The following is a 25106-nucleotide window of genomic DNA, read 5'->3' as shown; positions in this document are numbered from 1 at the left end:
AGAGGGCATGCCCTCAACTCCTGCCTGTGGCTTCCAGTGGCATCTGGTGAGCTACTGTGCGAAACAGGATGCTGGACTAGATGGGCCTTGGGCCTGATCCACCAGGGCTGTTCTTATGTTCTCTAAGCATATGGCTACAACTCTACTGATTTCCCAGAATGCCATGGTGATGAACTCTAGGAAACAGAAGAAGAAGCACCCACAGTTGATTCCCACTGATTTCGGTTCCAGATTCTATGTACTGGTCCCAGCGCAGACAGTACAGCCCTTAGATTTCCTAATGGCTGTTTCCACTTACTACAGTTCAGCACTGTAATACTCTGGCAAAGTAATAGGATTGGCAGCTATGCCTAGGTAACATAGGTTTGTTGTGATGTCTGTGAGCTTCACAGACAGACAAAATTTCAGAGACAATCGTTAAAGTCCTAAATGGCTTAGGACCAAAGCACTCCTTCCACATAAGCTTGTCAATCTGCCTGCTTAGATCAAATCGGAAGGCCTTCTTGTGTGTCCCACTGTTGTCTCAGGCATGGCTTAATATTTTAATTGTGTGTTTTTTACAATCTTGTCTATAAATAAATAAATAAATAAATAAAAATGTGGGACTTTCTGACTAGGGAGATCTGTTCAGCCCTCTCCTTCGCAACATCTCAGCATTATTTAAAGCCCATCCTGTTCTGATAGACACTTGGCCTGCTGATTGTGTTTCTGCTCCTAGTTTTGTGTTGATTGACTGCTTTGCTTCCATTGTGAGTGTTTAGATTGTGCTTTTCAGATGTATTATTTTTGTAAGCTACCATGGGCATTTTTGTAAAATCAAATGTTTATTTTTGTAAAAATAAATGTTTTTAATATTGTATTTAAAAACAAATGTATTTAATTTGTTTTTTTGTTTTTTTTAAAAAACACAAATGATTTTAAACTGTGTGGCTATGTACCACACTAGCAGAAAGTGCTACATGTCCTCATCTATCTGACTGACAACTGAATGCATTGTTATAGAAATTGTAATAACATTTTATGAATGATTTTATCATCATTCACTACAACACTGTTACATTTAAAAGAACTTGCCTTCATTGACTTCATCATTCTCTCGATCCACCTGAGCCTTCAGAACATATCGTTTAATAAGTCTCTTCATTATTTTCTGAAAATTCAATTAAAAATTGTGAAATGGAATTATTGTCTGACCACATCTGCATAATCCTTGGCCTACAATCCAATGCAGAGTAAGGCCAAGCCCATTAAGCCCTTATTTTGATGTTGAATTCTGGTCTAGATGTCTTCTCAACTGCTTCAGCTCTTCAATTATATATTCATTTTATACAAAGCATTTTGATTAAGATATAAGAAAGATTCAGACCACTGACTGACATGCTGACTAAATTTACTCAGGGAAGTCCCATTGAAATTAAAAGGACTAGTTAGGCATCCCTAAATTGATCTTTAATCTCAATGAGATTTCCTCTAGTAAATTTAGTCAGGCTGTCACCACTGCATTCAAACCACAAAGCTCTTTTTATGCTTAACTTGGAATGCTGCAGTTGCCACCACCTCTCTGGTTGCTTTCACACAGTTTCTAGTAAAGTTGGTCTTCTGCCTACATGACTTAATGGCCTCCAGTCAAACCAACATTGGGTGGCTATGTACCACACTAGCAATGATATCCAATTAGTAGTTTATTACCGGATGATCTGCCCTAATCACAGGGATGAAGATGTGTAGATTACTGAGAACAGTGTGTGAGCACCCAAAAAGATGGCAGAAACTACACCACTCAGTCCAACATACAAATGCTCATTTACATAGCATTTGCATCAAAGTCAATAGGACTACATCAGTATAAGGACTGGGACTATAGCATCTATGAAGCTCCTGTTTGAGATCCACAATCCTCAAATTTCTAACACAGGAGCAATAATCCTTATGGTAGATTACTTCTCAGAACTACAAAAGTATGGGAAAATACGATTCCCTTAGGTGGTCATGAACAGACTGACTATAATAATTCAAACTGAGGAACGGGATCCAGTGTTAGAATGACAGAGGCATTTGCTAAGCTGGCAAGCTAGTGCAAAGAGTGGTATGAAACAGACATTCTTTTCTTTGTGCAACATTTTTGCACTAGTGTAAGCTTTGAACCAGTATAACACTAGCTTCTCTGAGGGAGGGCAGGATGTCACCAGGAGGCAATTCTGGAAGAAACCTGCATTGGATCCCTCAGAGTAAAGCAACTCTAGCCTTGTTTCCAAACATCCATGTTTGGGCAAGGTGACTCAGAGGGTGGTGGCCTCCCAGCTCTAGACAGTCTCGGAGGAAACAGATTATGCAGACCCATTTCTGAAATTTTTTTGGCGGGGGAGGCTATGGGGTGGAGACTGCCTTAGTCAGTCTGATGGATGATCTCCAATGGGGAACTGACAGAGGGAGTGTGACTCTGTTGGTCCTTCTAGATCTCTTGGTGGCTTTCAATACTGTTGACTGTAGTATCCTTCAGGAACATCTGAGGGGATTGGGGGGGTCTCCTAACCCCATTTCTTTGATCATCTGCCGGCCCTGGCTGCTTGCAGCCAGGGCTGGCCAACTGCAGGGCTCTCATTCGGCTTCAGGGAGTGGGGATCGTGATAATGCACCATGCTCTCGGGGGGGGGGCGGGGCGGTAGGGTAACGCAGGGTGATATATCTGGCACCCTGACCCTTGGAGAAATGGGCACCAGCTGATAATCGTCTGGGTGGGCAATCTGCCTGCCCAAGGGAATGCACTGGATCGTCTGCTGACCGGGGGATCCCGGTCAGCTTCAGGGAGGAGGGATTGTGATAATGCACCATGCACTCAGAGGGCGGGGAAACACAGGGTGATGCATCTGGCACCCCAACTCTCGGAGCTACCAGTATCAGCTGGTAATCTTCTGGGTGGGCATGATCCAGTGCATTATGGGAGCTCTAGGGGGCACGACACAGAGCTATGCATCTGGTGCCCCAGGTCTTGGAGCTACTGGCAACAGCAGGTAATGGTTTGGGCAGGTGATCCGCCTGCTCAAAGGAAAGCACTGGATCATCTGCCAACTGTGGGGTTCCTGGTTAGCTTCAGGGAGGGGGGAATCCCCATCATGCACTTCACACTCATGCAATGCATCATGGGAGCTCCAGGGATGGTGTGAGGCAGGGCCAAGCATACAGCACCCCACTCTCGGAGCTACTGGCAGCAGCTGGTAATTGTCTGGGTAGGCGATCCGCCTGCTCAAAGGAAAGCACCAGATTGTCTGCAGAGAGGTAAGCTTTTTAAGGCTCCCTCCCTGCTAGCTTTCTTGCCCTTTCTCACTGCTCGTGAGAAAGGGCTCGTTTATTCACCCAAGCTTTTAACTAGAACTGTGGTTTAAATTGTTTTAATCTTTTAATTCTTGTTTAATTTGTTTTGTCTTGATGTGAACTGCCCAGAGACGCAAGTTTGGGGTGATGTACAAATATAATATATAAAATAGTCTGGAATGCAAGTTCCCAACTTAGTGGAACAAGTGCAACATTTTTGTGTTAGCTCAATATGTTTGTACAAGTGTAGCATTCATCTGGATATCAGCCTATATCCACGAGGGTGTCTCCCAATCCTCAAGGACATATTTCTAGGAAGCATGGATAACTGCAGAGGGAAGATGGTGTTGCTGATAATCATCTCCACCTCCAGTATGACAGAAGACCCTTGAATGTCAGCACACCATTATTGTGAATGTCAGCCAACATTTATAAAACATTTATAAATTTATAAATACCCAAGGCAATGCAAACACAACATAACCATACTGAACAATTATAGTAAATCAAAAGCCAAGAGGGATAGAAATTTAAAATAGGACTTTATTTATCAGAATGAATAAATGCATAGGCTAGGAATGCCTGCTGATAGATTTATATGCTCAATATGAGATGTATACAGGTAGCCCTTGTTATCAGCAGAGGTTCCATTCCCCCTAGTTTCCAAGGATAATGAAACTGTAGATAACGAGACCTTAAGGCAATGGCAATTGGAGTTTAGGTTTCTTGGGGTCAAAAAGAGCAAAAAAGTGGGGAGGAGTTAGAAAAAAGTGAAATAACATATCGTGCCATGATCCCCAGGTCTCCAGCCATCCTGCAACCCCTCCCCCCAACCCCCCCCCAATTCTGCCAATTATCCATGAAAAATTGTGGGGATTCCTTCCTTCCTTCCTTCCTTCCTTCCTTTACAAAAGAGCCACAAAATGGCTCTGTTTATTGTTATTTATTTATTTATGTATTACGTTTCTATACTGCCCAAAACTTGCATCTCTGGGCAGTTTACAATTAAAATAATTTAAAACAACAAATCACTTAACAATTAAAATCATTTAAAACATTAAAAATGTAAAACAGTTAAACCCCAGTATTAAAAAACAGGGTTTTAAAAAAGAACCATAGATCTAATTAAAAGCCAGGGTGAATAAATGCATCTTCAGTGCCATTTAAAAAGCTGCCAGAGATGGGGAGGCTCTTATCTCAACAGCTAGTGCATTCCAAAGTCCAGGGGCTGCAATGGAGAAGGCCCATTCCCGAGTAGCTGCCAGACGAGTTGGCAGCACCCACAGACGAACCTCTCCAGATGATCTTAACAGGCGGTGGAGCTCATGCTGAAGAAGATGTTTTCTTAAATACCCAGGGCCTAAGCTGTTTAGGGCTTTATCCTATATAATAATTCCCTAGAGTGTGCGGCCGTGCTGCCCGTGTCTTTTTCGGCAGTTTTGAGCATGCGCGGAGCGCATGCTCAGAACGTCCGAGAAAGATACGGCCGCAGGGACACGGGCGGCCATGCTGGAAAGAGCGGCGGAGAAAAAACGGGCTAAGGAGAAGGCAGAGACGGCAGTGTGGAGAACGGATGGGAGAGGCGGCTGCGGGGGAACCGGGAGGGCTGAGGCGGCAGCGGGGGAACCGGGAGAGCGAGGAACAACAACAACAAAAAAAACCGGTGGGAAGAAGAAGAAAAAGTTAAAAAACGGGCCCGCGGGGGGACCGGGAGAGCAGAGAAGGAGGCGAGGGAGGTCGGTGGGCGGCGCGGGGGTGTTTTTTGGACACAACAAGCCGCTTCTGGGGAGGAAGAAGCAAAGAAGGGAAGGGACCCCGCCAGTAGCTCCGCGGCCACCCAAAGGGAACCCGCCGCGGCCTTGCTTTGAGTGCCGTTTGCCCTGCTGAGCCCAGCCCAGCCAAGCCCGGCCCCTCGCCTTACCCAGGCAGCCCCGCTGCTGCTGCTGTTCCTCCGCCTCCTGCAGCTGCCAAACGTTCCCGGGCAGCAGCAGGAGATGGTGCATGCCGCTTGCCTGTCGCCCAGCAGCACTCGGGGCGTGGGCAGCAGGGCCAGCAGCACCTGCAGAAGCCACTGCTGCCACAGCCTTGGAAAAGCGCCTGCAAAGCGCCCCTCGCAGACCCGAGGTGATTCCCTCCCAGCGGCGTCTTGGCAGCCAAGAGTAGTAGGAGGAAAAGCCAGGGCTCCCCTCCGCCCTCAGAAAAATTACCCCACTCCACACCACAGAAGGCACTGGCCCAGCCATAAGGAGGAGGGCACGAGGCAGCCAGAGGAGACGAAAACAGACGGCACCAAAGGACTACTAGCTAACGTGGGCCAGAGACTGAAGGAAGAAGCCAAAGACAGAGAGAAAGAAAGAGAAAGACAGAAAGACAGAAAAGAAGGAGTGCAGGAGGGAGACAGGACAATAGAGAGAAGAAAAGAAAAAAGAAGGAATAAGAGAGAAGAGAGAGAAGGGAGAGAAAAGAACAAAATAAACAAGGAGGGAGAAAGGGAAAATAGGAAAGAAAGAAGGAAAGAATGAAGGAAAAAAATAGAAGAAGTGAGGGAGAAAGACAAAAAACCCCAAAAAACCGCCAGCCCCAAAGAGTGCGCCCATTATAGAAAGAAAAGAGGAAAAGAGAAAGAAAAAGGAAAAAAAATGAGAAAAAGTGGAAGAAAGGAAGGAAAAGAGGGAGAGGGAGAGAGGGGAAAGGAAAGAGAGGAAGAGGGAGAGAAAGAAAAAAAAAGGGGCAAGAGAAAGGGAGAAGGAATAGAGGACAAGAACAACAACAAAAAGGTACTAGCGCCCGTTATTTTAACGGGCTTAAAAATACTAGTAGGTAATAACCACGTTTAGCAAAATGATGGTCAGAAGTGACCTTGGAGGTAATTTCCGGCCACCCAGGAATCGCAGATAGGTGAACTTCCACTATTTTTGCATCTGCGAATAATGAGGTCCAGTCTCCATTGCCCCACTGTGGATATGTGAAACCGTGGGTCCCAGGCCCTTGGATAAAAAGTGCCACCTTTATGAGACCTATGTGTTCAGTGTGGTGCTGAGAAATATTTCTTTAGGTATGAGAAATGTGTATCCAGTATGATTGTGGTATGCCAGCACAGAAAGATACTGTCCTTAAGAAGACTGAGACAATGCACACGCCTACATTTGAAGTCTTTAATGTGAGTTTTAGTTCTCCATGGTAATGGGGAGCCGGTAATGGGGAGCCAGATTAAGAATTGCAAACACCACCATAAGAATGTTGCCCACTTTTAAAGAAATATTTCCAAGAACATTAAATCAGTAGTGCTGGTCATCAATAAAAAATTTAGCTGATTGGGTCCCGACCCGTTAATGCTACAAATTGATTGAATAAATTAAAATAAATGTGCATATTAACAAAATCGCAATACACATCCCTTCCTAAAGACAGTATACAATAATCATGTAATAGATAAAGAGGCTGTTCTCACGAGCTGCCAAGAGCATGCTATGGCAGCCAAGCCCGCTCTTGGCTGCCCGTCAGAAGCAACAAGAGGCAAGCAGCTGTGGCACCCCCGTGGTGACAAACCCGCCTGCAGAGCCCATAGCTTAAATGTGGTTAAGGGAGCAAGCGCTCCCTTACCCTCCTTTTTAAAATCATCCGTCAGCTCCAGCTGCTTGCAGCCAGGGCACGAAACCTTCCTCCCCGCCCACCTGCCAAGCCCTTCTCACAGATTGTGAGAAAGGGCTCAAAATCTACCACTCATTGAGGCGCTTCTCATGAGCAGTGGGAAGTGCCAAGAGGAGGTTTGTGGGGACAGCGGGCTTAGCCCGCTCTCCCCGCAGACAATCAAGAGGCAGCCCTAGGCGGCAGGATTGGCTGCCCACACAACAGGGGGCTGTGGGGATCGGGGGCCATGTGGCCCCTGGAAGTTCCAGGATGCCCCATGTGAGTGCGTGGGGCACCCTGGAGAGACCCCTGAGCACAGGAGACCCCAGCGGGGGTGTTGCTGTGGCCTGGAGCCGCGCTGTGGCAGCACATGATCAGGAAACCCTGGTTAGCAGAGCGCTCGCTCTGCTAACCTGGGCTAAGGGGAGGGCTACTTTGGTGGGCTAGCTGCCAGAGAACTACTGGGCTTGCCCATGAGCCCGCTGGTCCTCACAATGGGGAAAAGCTGGGCTGGGCTTCTTTAGCCCATTTCCCCCCCATCGTGAGAATCGCCTCATTGTTTATTATGAGAGGCCATCTTCAATATTTTCTTTTTTCTCTTTCCGACCATAGCACATCAGAACCAAATAAAAGTGTGTCCTAAACACTCATTCCTCCAATTGCCCTCACCTTAACATTGGGTTCATCTGATGAACTAACTGGCAATCAAATATTAAATGAATTAACAACCCAATCATATGTATGGTGTTGTATTTTATATAACACAATACAAAATACAATATATACAATACATGCATGCATCGTATGCATGTTTAGTTGGAAGTATTCAAAGGAACTTACATAAGTTTAACTTATGTAAACTTTCATTATAAAATCAAAACAAGTCAGATTCTATTCATGTTTAAGAAGGACATCTAGTATTTCAGTATTTTCGGACTGTTCAAGCTGTGGAGCTGAGGTATGTGGGGCTTCCATGGCCCATGTTCAGTCTGCTTAGGAATATTTTTGCTTCACAGATCTAGTTTTGATCATCCTCTAGCGCTACCTGCCATTTTCTCTCGCCTTCCTCTGAAGCATAAGGCAAAGACTTCATAGACCCAAAGAACTCAGCTCTCGTACTCAAAAGCTGATAACCATTTGTCATAAACGTTAATGACTGCAGCAATCCCCTTTTTGATGGACAGCATGATTTTGCACTATGTGTTTTGTACAACTGCAGCAACAAATCTCAAGGAATATTTTTATATCATCTTACTACTACTACTACTACTACTACTACTACTACTACTACTACAATCATCACCACCAGCACCAAATAAAATACTATACAGCTCATTGGCTATATTTTGTACTCAGTGGTGTGAAAAATTAAATATCTTTCCTGAGGAAGTGGCAAATACAACAACAGTTAAAACATAAAGGGGCTATTCTTATGATCACAAAAATCGGGCTAGGAAAATCCTAGCCCGATTTTTGTGATCGTTAGAACCACCAGGCTCGCAGCCAAGCCCGGTGGTTCCGGAGCAGCTAACCTGCTCCTGTAGCCCACCCCTTAGCCTGGGTTTGCGGAACGAGCGCTGCTCATGAGTAGCTGCGGCGTGGCTCCGCAACACGGCTACTTGTGAGTAGACCGCCGGCCGGGAGGCTTAAAAGCAGCCTCCCAGCTCAGGGGTCTCCCCAGTATGCCCTGCGCGCTCGTGCAGGGCATACTGGGGCTTCCGGGGGCTGCACGGTCCCCGCTCCCCCCACCCCCGCCGGCTCCATCTTGGAGCCAGCCATCGTGTGAGCGGCCGATCCGGCCGCCCAGGGCTCCCTGTGCGCTTAGCCCGCTCTCCCCGCTGTTTTGACAAAACTGGGTCTCACGGATCGTGGGATCCGGCTCATTGTTAAGCTTTTAGATCCCATTAACTTCAATAATAAATCCAGGGCCAAACTAGATATTTGTGGAAATGTGCTATTAAAGATGAAATTCCAGTTGAATGTTCCTCCCCTCGGGAAAAAAAATCCATGAGGGGGCCCTGATCCTGATCACATTGTGCAGGGAAGGGGAGGTTAACTCTTTACATTTGTATCATTTCCCTTATAAACTTTGCAATCCAAACTTGAAAAGAAAGTGAGGCTATTCCCACGACGACTGGAAAGTGGGCTAAGGGAGCTTAGCTCGCTTTCCAGTGATCATGGGAGCCACCAGGGTTGTGGTTGAGCCTGGTGCTCACAAGGCAGCTAGCCCGCCTAAAACACTCTCCCCTTAAATGAGGTTAACGGAGTGGGCGCTCTGTCAACCTGTTTTCTTGCTTATGTGCTGCCATGGCATGGGGAGACACACCAGTCGACCCCCAACCAGGAGGCTACAAGCAGCCTCTCCCCGCAGAACCTTGCCAGTGTCTACACACAGATCACGTCAATATCTCAATATGTCACTTTGGTGGTCACTGGGGTGATTTTCAGTGTGACAAGGGCTCTGGAGAAGGGCTTATCCCCTACCTCCCGCTCCCCGTGTAACATGGTGGCTTTTTTGTGTGAAAATGAGGTGCTTCTTGATGGAAAACATAGAAGCTCTACACATGATCAGTGTGTAGAGCCAGGAGGGGTTTGGTGGAGAGAGCGGGTGAGCCTGCTCACCCTGCACATGAGCAGCAGTTGAGCCCTGGGTGGCCGGATCGGCCGCCCACACAATAACTGACTCTATCACGGAGCCAGTTGGGACTGTGGGGATCGGGGGCCACCTGGCACCCAGAAGTCCCAGAATGCCCCTTATGAGTGTGCAGGGCATTCTGGGGAGACCCCTGAGGCTGGCAGGCTTGTTGTAGCCTCCTGGTAGGGGGTCTCCTCATGAGTTGCCGCAGCACAGAGCTGTGTTGCGGTGACTCACAATCGAGAAAACAGGGTTAGCAGAGTGCTCGCTCCCAGAGGCGTAACTGTGGAAAACGGCGCCCAGGGCAAGCTCTGCCCCTGAAATTGTGCCCCCGCCCCCCCCCACATACCTGCGCCCTGGCCGGAGTGAGTGCAGCGGTGGCAGGTGGCGGCAGATTGCGCGGTGGTGGCGGGCGGCGGCGGATCATGCAGCAGTGGCGGGCGGCGGCGGATCATGTGCCCCATGGCTTGTGGTGGCATGGGAGTGAGCGTGGCGGTGGCGGGCAGCGGCGGATTGGTCGGCGGTGGCGGGCGGCAGGAGTGAGCGCGGCGGTGGTGGCGGATCGCCGAGTGCAGAGCGACGCCGAGGCCTGCCGTCTGGCCTGGTGTCGCTTCCCAACTGCGAGGCCCGCCTGCACAGTTCATTCTATGAACTGCACAGGCGCGCCTGTGCAGTTGGGAAGTGACGCCGGGCCAGATGGCAGGCCTCGGCGTCGCTCTGCACTCGGCGATCTGCCGCCGCCCGCCACCGCTGCCGCGCTCACTCCCGCTGCCCGCCGCTGTGCGATCTGCCATTGCCCACCACCGCCGCGCTCACTCCCACGCCGCCACAAGCCATGGGGCACACGATCCGCCGTCGCCCGCCACCGCCATGCGATCCAGGGGGGATGGGGGGGTCATGGCACTTTTTGGCACCCCCCCACGTGACCCACCAAAGTGGCGCCCAGGGCACGTGCCCTGCCTGCCCCCCTATAGTTATACATCTGCTCACTCCACTAACCTCACTTAAGGGGAGGGCTACTTTGGTGGGCTCACTGCTGTTGAACCACCAGGTTCACTCACGAGGCCAGTGGTTCTCACAATGAGGGGAAACCAGGCTGGGCTCCCTTAGCCGGGTTTTCCCCCATCGTGAGAATAGCCTCAGGATTTAACAAGCCATTTTCAATAAGGTTTGGTATGTCCTTAAGTCTCTTCCACTGAAATCTGAATGTACTTAACTTTTCCTGAGCTGGTCTTGCAGTAGCAAGCATTAATTGTCCCCTTTGCTAAGCACAGTCCACCCTGGTTTGCATTTGGATGGGAAACTACATATCTGAGCACTGTAAGATATTCCCCTTAGGGATTGAGGCCACTCTGGGAACAGCACCTGTATGCTTGCGTGCAAAGACTACTGCCTGCAACCTTGGAGAAACCACTGCCAGTCTGTATGATCTAGATGGATCAATGGTCTGACTTGGTATAAGGCAGCTTCCTATGTTCCTCTATTCCTATGAGTTATAGTCATTTCATTCCTCCCTAACATCTCCATTTTCAGCACACAACAAAGATCTCCCCTACTCTCTCAACGATTTGGGATACATTTTCTACAGAATTGTAAATTACGGCTAACATATATCGGGCTGTGAAATGCAGGTGGTTGGAGCATCACGTGCACTGCTGCATGTGTGTACACTCTGCTGACTCAGAAGAGGGCAGTTTTGTTCTCCCTTAATGTTACACAAGCACATTTGCATGATGCAACACCCATTGGAAATAATGGGCATCATGCAACTGTTTTTGCACAAATTTAAGTAGCTGTTCTGGTCCACAGAGCTGCCTTGTTACGCAACACTGTTGGCAGGCTTTACACACACATGGAACAGCACAAGCTGTGCTCCAAGTATCCACATTGTACTGCATGGTATGTCAGTCAATATTCTTGCATCATTGACAAGTGCAACATGGGATCCTAATTTCTACAGGTACCATCTGTAGAGATGGTACATTTTCATTCTTCCAGTTCCCTCAGAACATACCTAATGCTCTTATACATTTGAAGTCAGGTCTGCACAGGGTGGAAGTCAGAGCTTGGATGCTAATCTGTAATTTTTGGTTATTTCCCCCCACCTAAAGGTCTAATCTCCCTGTTATTATGAGATAGTTTTTATTCCAGTTGAAGATCCTCTGTTGATGCCAAATTTTGGTTTTTATCCTGCCCTATTATTGGATTGGGGCTACGAGCAACCTAAGTTTGTTTTCAAGCTGTGGCTCATCAAGAAGAACAAACTCATTCATCTGATAGATCTGTTTACGGTCTGCCCTTATTTGAGGTTTTACCTGCCAGATATTTAAATTCACTTGTGCTTCCCAAATATAGGAGAATATTCTCTTTGGCTCGCTTCAATGCATTTCCGTTTGCGGTACATTTCCATTTGTGGTACCCATTTGTGGCAAGCACAGAAAAATAGCTTATTCAGCACATCTTTGTGTGGCGATAAAGCAGATGAGTCCATTATTCTTGTTTTTTTATATTGTAAATTTTATAATGACTTTTGGGTTGCTCTTATTGATCCACATCTAAGACATTGTTATGGTCGTTCAGATCAATCTTGTATTAGCTATTTACTTTCAGATTGAGATGCTGAGGATACATATAATGTGGCCAAATTTCTTTTGATTGCTAATAGGATTAGACCAGTTATGACATCTTCTACAGCCCTTTAACCGCTCTGTATTATAGCTGTTGGATAGTGTTGTTATGTCTGATGTTTTGATTCAATTTTCTTTCTTTTTCTTTTCTGGACTGTGACATAATAGAGAATTATCTCTTATATAAATACGAATACGATAAATCTTTATAGACTGCTTTTCAACAGAAGTCCCCGGTTTACATAGATATAAACAAACCAATAAATAAAATGGCTCCCTGTCCCCAAAGGACTCACAATCTAAAAAAGAAACATAAGCTAGACACCAGCAACAACCACTGGAGGGATGCTGGACTGGAGATGGATAGGGCCAGTTGCTTCCCCCCGCTAAATAAAGAGAATAACCACTTTTAAAAGGTGCTTCTTTGCTCAGTTATCTTTTTCATTCACCGTATCTAATGCACTTTTTAGATTAGGACTTAACTCTAGTATATTCCACTTTGTGTGGAGGGGAACCAACAAAGGGGGTGGGTTCACACGATCATGACCAAGTCCATAAGCTGAGAACCTCCAGTTCCCAGCAAGTGCAGTTCCAGTGAACAGGTCGTGTGAAGCCAGCAACTGCTGGTTCCCATGCCGGACTTCCCAAAAATCTGCTGAGATTTGCCTGACTTCTGTAACCAAGATTTGAAGTTGGGTGGTGTGGGAACCGGTGATTGGCAACTTCACATGACACATCCTCCAGGAGCCTGCTTGCTGGGGATTGGAGACTCTTGGCTTACTGACTTGGCGGTGATCAAATGAACCTGCCCACTGTCAGGTTCAGGGAATCAGTTCTGTCTGTCAGGGGACCAGTTCTAAGATATATAAGAAGAATGGAGTATGGCATATTTGCATGCAGAGGAGAGGTAGGGTCATTTGGAAAAGAATACAGAAGGTATAATGCACATACTATATGCTGGAGATGGCCATGGTGGTAGAATCCATTGGGAAGTAGTGTTGCCACCTGAGGAAACATAAATCAAGGAACATATTTTGGGAAAGTGGGGAATAACTGAATCCCAAAAGAAATAGACGGGGGGGGGGAGGGAGCAAGGCAGGAAAACAAGGAATCAGCATGCAAGAATACGACCACCTCCTTTTCATTCACCTATCACATTAGTATTTAACAGTATTATTTATTGCAGAATCCTTGATAATGAGTGAAGATTTACTAAGGTTTTTGTTTCCTTTAGTTGTGTGGTTGATGTTAATTTTGTCAAATGTACCAATTGAAATAGATACAGATGAATGGAAATAAAACTGCAAGCTAGTTTTCACAATCATATCTAGGGTTAGTATGGCTTGTCAACACAATAGTGTCTCATTCTGACATCTTCAGCAATATTTCCATATTTTTGACTCAAAAAAATGATTGTTGCATTTGGTAAATTAACTTTCCCCACTTTTGCCAATTTCTTTACTACTTCATGGGTCACAAAGCTTGCGGGACATATTTTGGGGGATCGCAATTGGCTTTTAAAAAAAGGGGAGATCGGCAAAAATTGTGCCCTCCCCTGGCACCAGTGCAGCATTAGCTGCACCGCAGCTTCATTAGTTTGGATGTCAGCCACCAGTCAGTACCCTACTAAGAGGTTTTAAAAAGTGGTATGACCCTGTTCCGGAAGTATTATTCTCCCTATGTTAGGGGAGCTGAGGCTGTGAGGGAGTGGTTTGCATAAGACCACCAAGTGAGTTCATGGCAGAGACAAATTTCAGCCAGGGAAGTCCTGTTTTGCAGCTCAATCTCTAAGACACAACACAGTACTGGAATCTCCTGGGCAAACCATTCAATGAGATAAAAGACTGAAGTCCCCATGTAGCAATATGGTTTTAAAGAACATAGCCAAAGATATACAGGAGAGCTGGTCTTGTGGTAGCAAGCATAACTTGTCCCATTAGCTAAGCAGGGTGCACTGTAAGATATTCTCCTTAGGAGATGGAGCTGTTCTGGGAAGAGCAGAAAGTCCCTCCCTGGCTTCTCCAAGATAGGGCTGAGAGAGATTCCTGCCTGAAACCTTGGAGAAGCCGCTGCCAGTCTGTGAAGACAATACTGAGCTAGATAGGCCAATGGTCTGACTCAGTATATGGCAGCTTCCTATCTTCCTATGTTCTAAATAGTTGACAAATGTTTTCTGGAACAGTGTAGAAGCATGACTATATTTTCTTTCTTTCTTTCTTATTTTCTTTCTTTCTTTCTTTCTTTCTTTCTTTCTTTCTTTCTTTCTTTCTTTCTTTCTTTCTGTATTTATTACACTTCTATACTGCCACATCCAAAGGCTCCGGGTGGTGCACAACAAATAAAATACAACAAACACCATTTAAAACAAAAGTTAAAACAATATAAAAACATATCTAAAACTGTTCAGAGCCATTTAAAACCAGTTAAAAATACTTAAAAACAATTTTAAAACCTTGGAAGGCCAAGCCAAACAAGTAAGTTTTTAGGGCTCTCTTGAAGGCCAACAATGAGCCCAGACTACGGATACCTGCCGGGAGTGCATTCCATAGACCAGGAGCAGCTACAGAGAAGGCCTAACTTCAAATCGCCACCAGACATACCGGTGGTAACTGGAGACAGGCCTCCCCGGATGACCTCAACGTACAATGGGGATCATACAGAAGAAGGCACTCTCCAAGGTAACCCAGACCTAAGCCATTTAGAGCTTTAAAGGTGATAACTGGCACTTGGTATTCTGCCCAGAAAAATACTGGCAGCCAAAGCAGCTGTAATATGGCATAATATGGTCTCTTTAGGTTGCCCCAGAGACCAGTCTGGCTACCGCATTTTGAACTAACTGAAGTTTCTGAACTAAATACCACATTGTGGAATGTGCTCCCTGCTGAGATACGATCCTCCCCATCTCTGGCAATTTTTTAAAAAACACCTGAAAACCCATCTTTCCCCCCAAGCTTTCTCAGCTTCCTAAATTTGGGGGGTTTTAATATCTGGTTTATTTTAAAATTAAAAACCCGATTTCAGGGTTTTTAATCACTGTAATTGTTTAATTGTTGTTTTAAAATGTTTTTAAATTGTTAATTGTCATATTTTTTAAAATTTGTTTTAGCTCTTTACTGTTTTAGTGGTTTGTTTTAATTGTAAACTGCCCTGAGCCATTTTGGAAGGGCGGTATATAAATCAAATCAATCAGTCAATCAATCAATCAATCAATCAATCAATAAAATAATTGTTATCTCTCATCCAGCCCATTACTGCTCATAGGCAGGCATTTAGGAAGTTATGCCATTGCCTGAAGCTGACATGGAGAAGAAGATTTGGGTATTATCAGCATACTGATAACACCCTCACCAAATCTCCTGATGACCTCACCCAGTGGTTTCGTGTAAATGTTAAAAAGCATTGGTGACATAATGGAGCCCTGAAGGACTTCATATAGTAGCTCCCATTTCAAAGAGCAACTTTTACCAAGCTCCACCATCTGTAATCGGCCTGAGAGATAGGAGCAGAACCACTGCAAAGCAGTGCCTTCTATCCCCAACTCCCTCAGGCGATCCAAAAGGATACCATGGTCGATGGTATCAAACTCTGTTGAGAGATCCAAAAGAACCAACAAAGTCACACTCCCTCTGTCGATTCCCTAATAAAGGTCATCCATCAGGCCGACGAAGGCCATCTCACAGATAAATAGTTTCCTCCAAAGCCACCTGGAGCTGGTTAGCCAACACTCTCTCAATCACCTTGACCAACCATGGGAGATAGGAGACCGGCTTCCATCACTGATCTATCACTGAAGGATCTAGGGAAGGCTTCTTAAGAAGTGGTCTTATCATTACTTCCTTCAAACAAGGAGGCATCGGAGGGGTCTATCAACGGCTACTAGTCGGAGGGCCGTGGGCCACCTCCAACCTCAAAGGCAGGATGCTTCTGAGTACAAGTTGCAGGGGAGTAACAGCAGGAGAGAGGCCATGCCCTCAACTCTCGCCTTTGGCTTACAGTGGCATCTGGTGGGCCACTGTGCGACACAGGATGCTGGACTAGATGGGCTTCCTTGGGCCTGATCCAGCAGGGCTGTTCACTTCTTATGTTCTTATGTATCCTACCCTCCCTCAGTAATGAGTTAATGATATTAACTAGGCCATCTCCAACAATTTCCCTGATAGATAGAAGTTGCCAAGTTGGGCAAAGATCCAGAGAACAAGTGGTAGGTTGCACAGCCCCAAGCAGCATGTCCACGCCCTCAGGCATCACAGATTGAAACTGATCCAATCTAATACTGCAAGAGGGATTGCTGAACAACACCTTAATAGACTCAGCAAAAAAAGTGGAGTCCAAACTGACCCGAATAGAAGAGATTTTGTCCGCAAAAATTGTAAAGCACATAGAAGAATAGTCCTTGCTGGGAGAGAACCAGCATGGCTTTTGCAAATGTAAATCTTGCCTCAAGGACCTTTTGGAGTTCTTTGCCTGAGGAAATGTAGCAGTCATGGGATAAGGGGACAAGTACATGTGTGGATTGCTTACTGGTTGAAGGACAGGAAACAGAGGGTAGGGATAAATGGAGAGTTTTCACAGTGGAGGGAAGTAAGAAGCGGGCTCCCCCAGGGATATGTACTGAGACTGGTGCTTTTTAATTTATTCATAAATGATCTAGAAGCAAGGGTAAGCAGCAAGGTGGCCAAATTTGCAAATGACACCAAACTGTTCTAGGTAGTGAAATCCAAAACAGATTGTGAGGAGCTCCAAAAGGATCTCTCCAAACTGGGGGAGTGGGCAACAAAATGGCAAATGTGGTTCAATGTTGGCAAGTGTAAGGTGATGCACATTGGGATGAAAGCCCCCAACTTCAAGTATACACTGATGAGATCTGAGCTGTTGGTGACTGACCAGGAGAGGGATCTTGGGGTTGTGGTGGACAGCTTTTTGAAAGGGTCGACTCAATGTGCGGCAGCTGTGAAAAAGGCCAATTCCATGCTAGGGATCATGCAGAAGGGGATTGAAAATAAAACTGCTAATATTATAATGCCCTTATACAAAAATATGGTGCGGCCACACCTGGAGTACTGCGTACAATTATGGACACCACATCTAAAAAAGGACATTGTAGAACTGGAAAAGGTGTAGAAGAGGGCAACCAAGATGATCAGGGGCCTAGAGCACCTTCCTTATGAGGCAAGGCTACAACACCTGTGGCTTTTTAGTTTAGAAAAAAGACGACTGTGGGGAGACATGATAGAGGTCTATAAAATCATGCATGGTGTAGAGAAAGTGGATACAGAGAATTTCCTTTCTCTCACACATAATACTAGAACCAGGGGTCATGCCATGAAATTGATTGCCAAGAAATTTAGGACCAACAAACAGAAGTACTTTTTTCACATAATGCATAATCAACTTGTGGAATTCTCTGCCACAAGTTGTGGTGTTGGCTACTAGTTTGGATGGCTTTTAAGAGGGGTTTGGGTAACTTCATGGAGGAAAGGTCTATCAACGGCTACTAGTTGGAGGGCTATAGGCCACCTCCAGCTTCAGAGGCAGGAAGCCTCTGAATACCAGTTGCAGGGGAGTAACAGCAGGAGCAAGGGCATGCCCTCAACTCCTGCCTGTAGGCTTCCAGCAGCATCTGGTAGGTCACTGTGTGAAACAAGATGTTGGACTAGATGGGCCTTCGGCCTGATCCTGCAGGGCTGTTCTTATGTTCCTAAAGAACCAATTGTAGGCATTACAGCAGAACACAGTCTCTGGGGACTGGTTCGAACTGGAAGGAGCCTGAATCAAACTCCTCACAACCCGGGGCAGCTCTGCTGAACACGAACCTGCAGAAGCAATGAGCGCAGACCCAAACTGTTTTGTTTTTTTTGCTGCATGCACTGCTTCCGCATAAACCTTCAAATGGGCTCTATGCTGTGACCTGTCAATTTCTAGCCAACTTCTCCTCCACTTGCGTTCCAGTCACCTGCTCATATCTTTCAGGCAGATTCCAGATGGTGAAGCTTGGTGACAGTTGCTCTTTGAAACGAGAGCTATCATATGGAGTCCCTCAGGGCTCCATTTTGTCACCAATGCTTTTTAACATCTATATGAAGCCGCTGGGTGAGGTCATCAGAAGATTTGGTGAAGGGTGTCATCATTCATTCCCTAAATGCCCGCCTACAGGCAGTAATGGGCTAGATGAGGGACAACAAACTGAAGCTTAATCCAAGCAAGACTCATTGTGGGGGATTGGAATTTGTGGGATGAGTTAGATATTCCTGTGTTGGATGGGGTTACACTCCCCCAGAAGGAACAGGTTTGCAGCTTGGGAGTGCTCTTGGATCCAGGCCTCACCCTGGCATCTCAGGTGGAGGCTATGGCCGGGAGTGCTTTCCATCAACTTCGACTGATCCAAGAGCTGTTTCCATTCCTTGAAGAGAATGGTCTCAAAACAGTGGTGCATCAGCTGGTAACCTCTAGGCTTGACTATTTCAGTGAGCTCTACATGGGGCTACCTTTGTACGTAGTTCAGAAACTTCAGTTAGTTCAAAATGCGGCAGCCAAACTGGTCTCTGGGGCAACCCCAAAAGACCATATTATGCCTATCCTCAGACAGCTGCATTGGCTGCCAATATTTTCTGGGCAGAGTGTTAAATGGCTTAAGTCCAGGGTAACTTAGAGAACGGCTTCTTCTGTATGATCCCCATCACATGCTGAGATCATCCGGAAAGGTCCATCTCCAGTTACCACCTGCATATCCGGTGGTGACTCGGAACCAGGCCTCCTCTGTAGCTGCTCCTGGCCTGTGGAATGCACTCCCGGCAGATATCCATAGTTGGGCTCATTGTTGGCCTTCAAGAAAGCCCTAAAGACTTACTTGTTTGGCCTGGCCTAACTTGTTGTGCACCTCCCAGAGACTTTGGATGGGATAGTACATAAATGTATGAAATAATAATAGATAATAATAAATAAAAAGCAGGGCTTGTTAAGGGCACACTAACATATTAGACCCAGAGGTACCAAATCAGAAGTATGTGGAATTCAGGCTGACTTCATTTTATATTAAGAAATGAATTAATGCCTGAACTTGAGGGTGAATTGACACCCAGATCTGCCTGGGTAGTGCCTGATACATGATTTGTAAAGGCAGGGGTAATCTAGCATTGTTTATCAGTGTTTGTGGAACTCACAAGAGACACAATGGGTCAGGCTTAATTACCAGTCTCACACTGCTGAAATTAACCTGCTGTCCAGTAATCCCCTTACCTCACTGACAGGATGCTTCTGCCTTAGTCATTTGACTAAGGCAGAAGCATCCTGTCAGTGAGGTAAGGGGATTACTGGACAGCAGGTTAATTTCAGCAGTGTGAGACTGGTAATTAAGCCTGACCCATTGTGTCTCTTGATTAACTTGCCTCACATATGTACCCCTTTTTATGTTACTTTAAATATTCTCTTGTTATAACTACACACTAGATAGAGGTACACAAGAAATAATGTAATTGCTGTCTCACACAAATAGAACTAATTCTCTCACTAACTCCTGACTTTTAACACCTTTTAGGACCAGGCTAGCAAAATCTGGGACAAGAGAAGGGGGCCCATTTACAGCTCAGAGTTGCAGATTTGCTTTGGGCAATGTACCCTCCTCAAGACAGCAGCTAACAGAAGATGGGATTAAGATCTCCCTGGACTGCCTGAATAATTAAAAAGACATTATCCAGAAGGTAACAGCAAATTGTCACCTTTTGGGGACCCAGGAAAAGATGAGGAGATTTGAATAGACTCTATGAGAGATCAAAGGAAAATACAACTATAAAGAATGAGGCTACTGGACAGAGAGCTAGCAATCTTGTGCCTACAAGCAAGATCTGCTCACGAGCAATCCCAGAGTTTGCTGCTAAGCCGCGGGGCAACAAGCAGGAACTCTGTCCATGGACAGGAACTGCCTGTGACTTCTACTGCGCAGTGAGAAGTCAAGACTCCCCAGCCATGATGCTCTGACTCTCAGCCGTGCTCTGAGCAAACTGCATGCTTGATCCAAAAGCTCCTGTCTCCAGCCAGAAGCCTCGCTCCTTCAGCTGAAAGATCCACCACTCTCAAGCCTCTGATCCTGGTAATATGCTGCCTCTACAAGCCTTGGATCCCTCCATCCTTTCCCCTTCTTCTCCTTTCCCCTTGTCCCTCTACTAATTCCTGATATCCCCAACCCATGCCAGTCCCCAACCTTCCTTACCCCCCCCCCCCTTTTTTCCATCTATATCTGAATTATACTAGGCTTTGGGAAGATTTAATACACACACATATGTTAGTTAGGAACACTGGGTGAATACTGTTGCTGGTTAGGGTTGAAATACTGTTAGTAATATTGATAGAATGTTCTGCTTTCTGCTCAGCTAGATTGATGTTGTTATTCTTTTATACTCAATAAAGCCCATTGAATCATTTAGGATTGGTTTGATCTCCTTTCTTCCTTGCGCCCAGATCCTACATGGTCACTATATAAAAGAACTTGGTCACTTGGTGACACTATGAGACAGGCCTAATTTTGTATGCTAGCTAATGAGCATATTTAGTATATAAATCAGGCCTGGACCACAACAGGCTAGGTAGCACTGCCCTGCTGGAATCAGGCCCCATCCCAGTGGTTCTCATGCGCAGCCTAAGCCAGGCAGGGCATTCTTAGCCTGGGTTAGCCTGCACGTGACAAAACACACACACACACACACACACACACACACACACCTACCTATTCCTTTCTCTGACTTTCAGGATGTGCATATTTTGTAGCAGAAGGAATTACTCTTATTGGGAAGAAAAAAGCATGTTATTGAAGACACCAACTCATTAAAGGCTTGTCTGTATAAGGAAAAAGTAGAAAATGGAGAAAATATGAGAAAATATAGAGAAAATATGGGGGGAAATGATGTGCCTTTACCTCATACTTTGTTATACTCATATTTCAAACATCCTTAGGGGGGAAATATTACTTCAATATATCATATACTTTCATTTGAAATATTAAAATATGAAATATTGAAGTAGCTTTCCCTTCTCATATCGATGTGTAACTAATATAAATGCCAGCATGTGGCTTATTACCAAGAGTGTTAGGAATGAATGTTTGGCTGTCCTCTCCCCACCTCCCCCTCACCTTTTCATTACAGTGTGACCAAAAAGTACTTTCAATAACTGTCACATGGCAACGTGCACCATTTTAAAAAGCTAACCCGACAGAGCCATATAGGAAGGATATACTAGTAATTAGGGGTGTGCACCTAACCGCCTGGTCTGGTCCAGTTTGAGTACAAACCAGACCCGGACCAGACCAGGCCAGTTCAGTCTGGCACCCCCTCAAACTCCCCAGTCCGGTCTGGTCTGTGGGAGAGATCCGTGGAGGTTCCCCCTCACCAGCCGGCCTCCCTTCTTTCAAAAATGGCCCTGTTCGGCCATTTGGGCCTCTCCTCAGCACAGCGGCCATTTTGGAGGCTGCCGTGCCTGTGCAATGGGCCTCCAAAATTGCCACCATGCCGGGAAAAGCCTTGAATGGGCTGAAGAATGGCCAAACGGGGCCATTTTTGAAGGAAGGAAGGCTGGTTGGGGGAGGGGGAACCTCTGTGGACCTCCCCACCAACACCTCAGAGAAGCCCCCAGAAGGGTAAGTTTAAATTGTTGGTGTTTTTTTAAAAAAAATTGCCATAAAAGGTCCGTGAACCCCACAAAATGGCCGGGGTGTGTGTGTTTCAGGCCAGGGTCAGGCCGAACCGGGGGTGGTTTGGCTCAACCCCAGGTCTTTGAATCAAACCAGTTTGACTTTGACCCAGTTTGGTTCGGAACCTGCTCGCACATCCCTACTAGTAATGACCTAACAATTTTTCTCTCTAGCTGAAAATAAATATTGGCCAGAACACCAGCATTGATCTCTGCTGCTTGTTCTCTTAAGTATGCTTCCTAAAGTATGTTTGGCCATCACTTTCTGCTTTCTATTATTTTAGTTTGTTCTTCATCATCATCATCATCATCATCATCATCATCATGAAATCTTGACATTTTTAATAATATATATTTTGGAATCAAGCTTGGTAAGAACATCATGAAAAAAGCAAAAGGGGAAAAAATACCCTTATTTCAGCTGTCTTTTTCTATAGGCATTGATTTTTCATTGCTGCCTCTAGCTTTAGTACTGCTAGATGGGTCCCAACCTACCATGTACTATAATTACTCTCTTTTGAAAAGAACAATTTATCCTGCATAATTACTTCAAGGTTAACATGATTCATGCAGAAGATGCCATGGCTTTTTTTAGTTTTGAGGGGCTTCATTGTTTTAAGTCTTTCTTCTGGATGCTTGAAACAAGACACATTTGGCATGGAAATTGTCAATATTAAAGGGAAGGCAGAATGGATTTTAAAACTATATTTCTGAACTTATTTCCTTTTTAGCATAGTATAAAATGGCTTTAAAATATGTAACATCTCTGTGAGAACATAAGGAGGACCATGGCCCATCCAGTACAGCATTCTGTTTTCCACCATGGCCCATTAGATGGTTCTGGGAAGCCCAGAGTAGGGATGTGCAAACAGGTTCGACATTGAATGTGTTCCACATCAAACTGATTTGGTTCAACTGTTCAGGGTGGAACCAAACCACTGTTCAGTTCGACCCTGGACCGAACCCCGCCCCCACAGTGGAAGTTCACAAGTTGTTTTTTAAAGTTATTTATTTGTTTTGTTTTTAAATTGAACCAGGTTCAGATTGAATTTGGGCCGAACCGGGCCTGGTTTGGTTCGACCAGAACCCTTCAAGTTGAGTCAGATTGAACTTGAGCCTGGCTTGAGTCACGCCAGCTCACACAACCCTAGCAAGAGCCAAAGTTGGTGGGGGAAGCAGAAATGGGTATCAGGAATGCAGTGCCACAAGAGGGGAGGAGCATGGATCTTCTTGGGGGAAGATCTGTGGTGGCAGGGCAGTGGAGGGAGGAGTGTGCTTGGATTGCATGCTGAACTGAACTAGGATTGCATGCTGAACTATGGATGCTGAACTGTAGACAGCCCCACTGAATGTTGTGGCACATACTTCCAAGAATATATGCAGAAGATTACACGGAAAGGAAGGCACAGGGACCTGGAACCACACATTTTGGCTTGGCTACCAAGGCCATCCAAAAATTGTGGGACACTGTACTTCTTCACACAGCACATAATTATGTTATGGAAGTTACTGCCTTAAGTTATGATAATGGCCACTAGCTTTAGATCTCTTTAAGTGGTGTTTAAACCAACTAAAGAAGGGTAAATCTAAGTAGATATTCCTTACTTGCAAGAACCTCTAGTACGAGAAGATGAAATTAGATCAGTGCTCTGGACATTACCACGTTGGAAGGCTACAGGAATGGATGGAATAGCTACAGAAAAATGGCAGAAAACAGAAGAAGAATCAGTCAAGGCTCTAACCAAACTATGCCAGCAAATTTGGAGAATGACACAGTGGCTAACTGATTGCAAGAGGTCAGTCTACATAGCCATATCAAAGAGAGGAGACTGAACAGATTGCGCAAACCATCACACAATATGCTTAATTTCACATGCTAGCATAAAAATGCTCAGGATCATCCAATGCAGATTAAAGCCCTACATGGAAAGGGAAATTCCGGATGTTCAAGCTGGTTTCAGAAAAGGCCAAGAAACAAGAGACATCATTGCTGATGCATGCTGGATAACTGAGAAAGCCAAAGAATACCAGAAAGACGTCAATATGTGCTTTATTGACTACAGAAAACCCTTTGATTGCATCAACCATGGCAAGTTGTGGAATATCCTTAGGAAAATGGGCGTACCGGAACATCTCATTGTTCTCATGAGAAACCTATACACAGGACAGGAAGCTACAGTCCAGGCGGAACATGGTGAAACAGACTGGTTCCAGATCAGCAAAGGAGTAAGACAAGGCTGTATACTTTCTCCTTCTTTATTCAATTTATATGCTGAACATATACTGAGAGAAGCAGGATTGGAAGACGATGAGCGTGGTTTTAAAGCTGGAGGAAAAAACATCAATAAACTGCGCTACGCTAATCATACCACACTGATAGCTGAGAATGTGGATGATCTGCAAGCTCTAGTAATGAAAGTCAAGGAGTAAAGTGAAAAAATGGGACTACAATTAAATGTCAAGAAGATTAAACGAATGACAATGGATACAGCAACCAGCCTCAGAACTGACAATGAAGACAATGAAGTGATGGATAGCTTCTGCCTTTTAGGATCGACCATCCTATAAAGGATTCAGCAGTAAAGGATTCAGCAGTCAAGAAATACACCGCAGACTAGCACTTGGTAGGGTTGCAATGAAAGCCTTGGAAAGGATATTTAGATGCTGTGACATGACTACACTTACAAAGATTAGAATCGTTTAGACCATGGTTTTTCCTGTGACACTCTATGGATGCAAAAGCTTGACTTGGAAGAAACAAGATAGAAAAAAAACATTGACGCTTTTAAACTTTGGTGCTGGTGTAGACTTTTGAGAATACCATGGACAGCCAGGAAAACAAACAAATGGATCCTAGAGCAAATCAATCCAGAATTTTCACTTGAGGCACAAATGAAAAGGCTCAAACTATCATACTTTGAACACATTCTGCGAAGACCCAGCTCCCTTGAGAAGTCCATAATGCTGGGAAAAGTTGAAGGCAAGAGAAGAAGAGGACGACCAGCAGCAAGGTGGATGGACTCAATCAAGAAAACAATGAATGCACCACTGAGAGACCTCAAAGGCCAGGTTGAAGACAGATCATCCTGGAGAGAATCTAGCTATGTGGTCGCTAAGAGTCGACACCGACTTGACGTCACTTAATCAATCAATCAAATCTATTAATACCTACTAGTCATGATGGTTATGTGGAACATCCATGCTCAGAGGCAGTATTGCTC

General features: G+C 45.4%; 1 protein-coding gene across 5 annotated transcripts in view; it reads right to left on the bottom strand.

The window, feature by feature from the left end:
• Positions 1-25106, bottom strand: part of TRPC7 (transient receptor potential cation channel subfamily C member 7) — a 227258-nt gene that overhangs the window by 3533 nt on the left and 198619 nt on the right. For 4 of the 5 annotated variants that reach the window (XM_053288511.1, XM_053288510.1, XM_053288512.1 and 1 more), the window contains 2 exons: positions 13156-13209; positions 1075-1150 (listed from right to left, as the gene is read on the bottom strand). In XM_053288511.1, coding sequence (XP_053144486.1) covers positions 1075-1150; positions 13156-13209 — 130 coding nt within the window. The remainder of the gene's footprint in view (positions 1-1074; positions 1151-13155; positions 13210-25106) is intronic. The other variant, XM_053288513.1, reaches the window with a different exon arrangement.

Source organism: Hemicordylus capensis, chromosome 2 (genome assembly GCF_027244095.1).
Source record: "Hemicordylus capensis ecotype Gifberg chromosome 2, rHemCap1.1.pri, whole genome shotgun sequence".
NCBI classification, from domain to species: domain Eukaryota; kingdom Metazoa; phylum Chordata; class Lepidosauria; order Squamata; family Cordylidae; genus Hemicordylus; species Hemicordylus capensis.
Note: the sequence above shows the minus strand (reverse complement) of the source record. Positions and strands in the feature narration are given on the sequence as shown.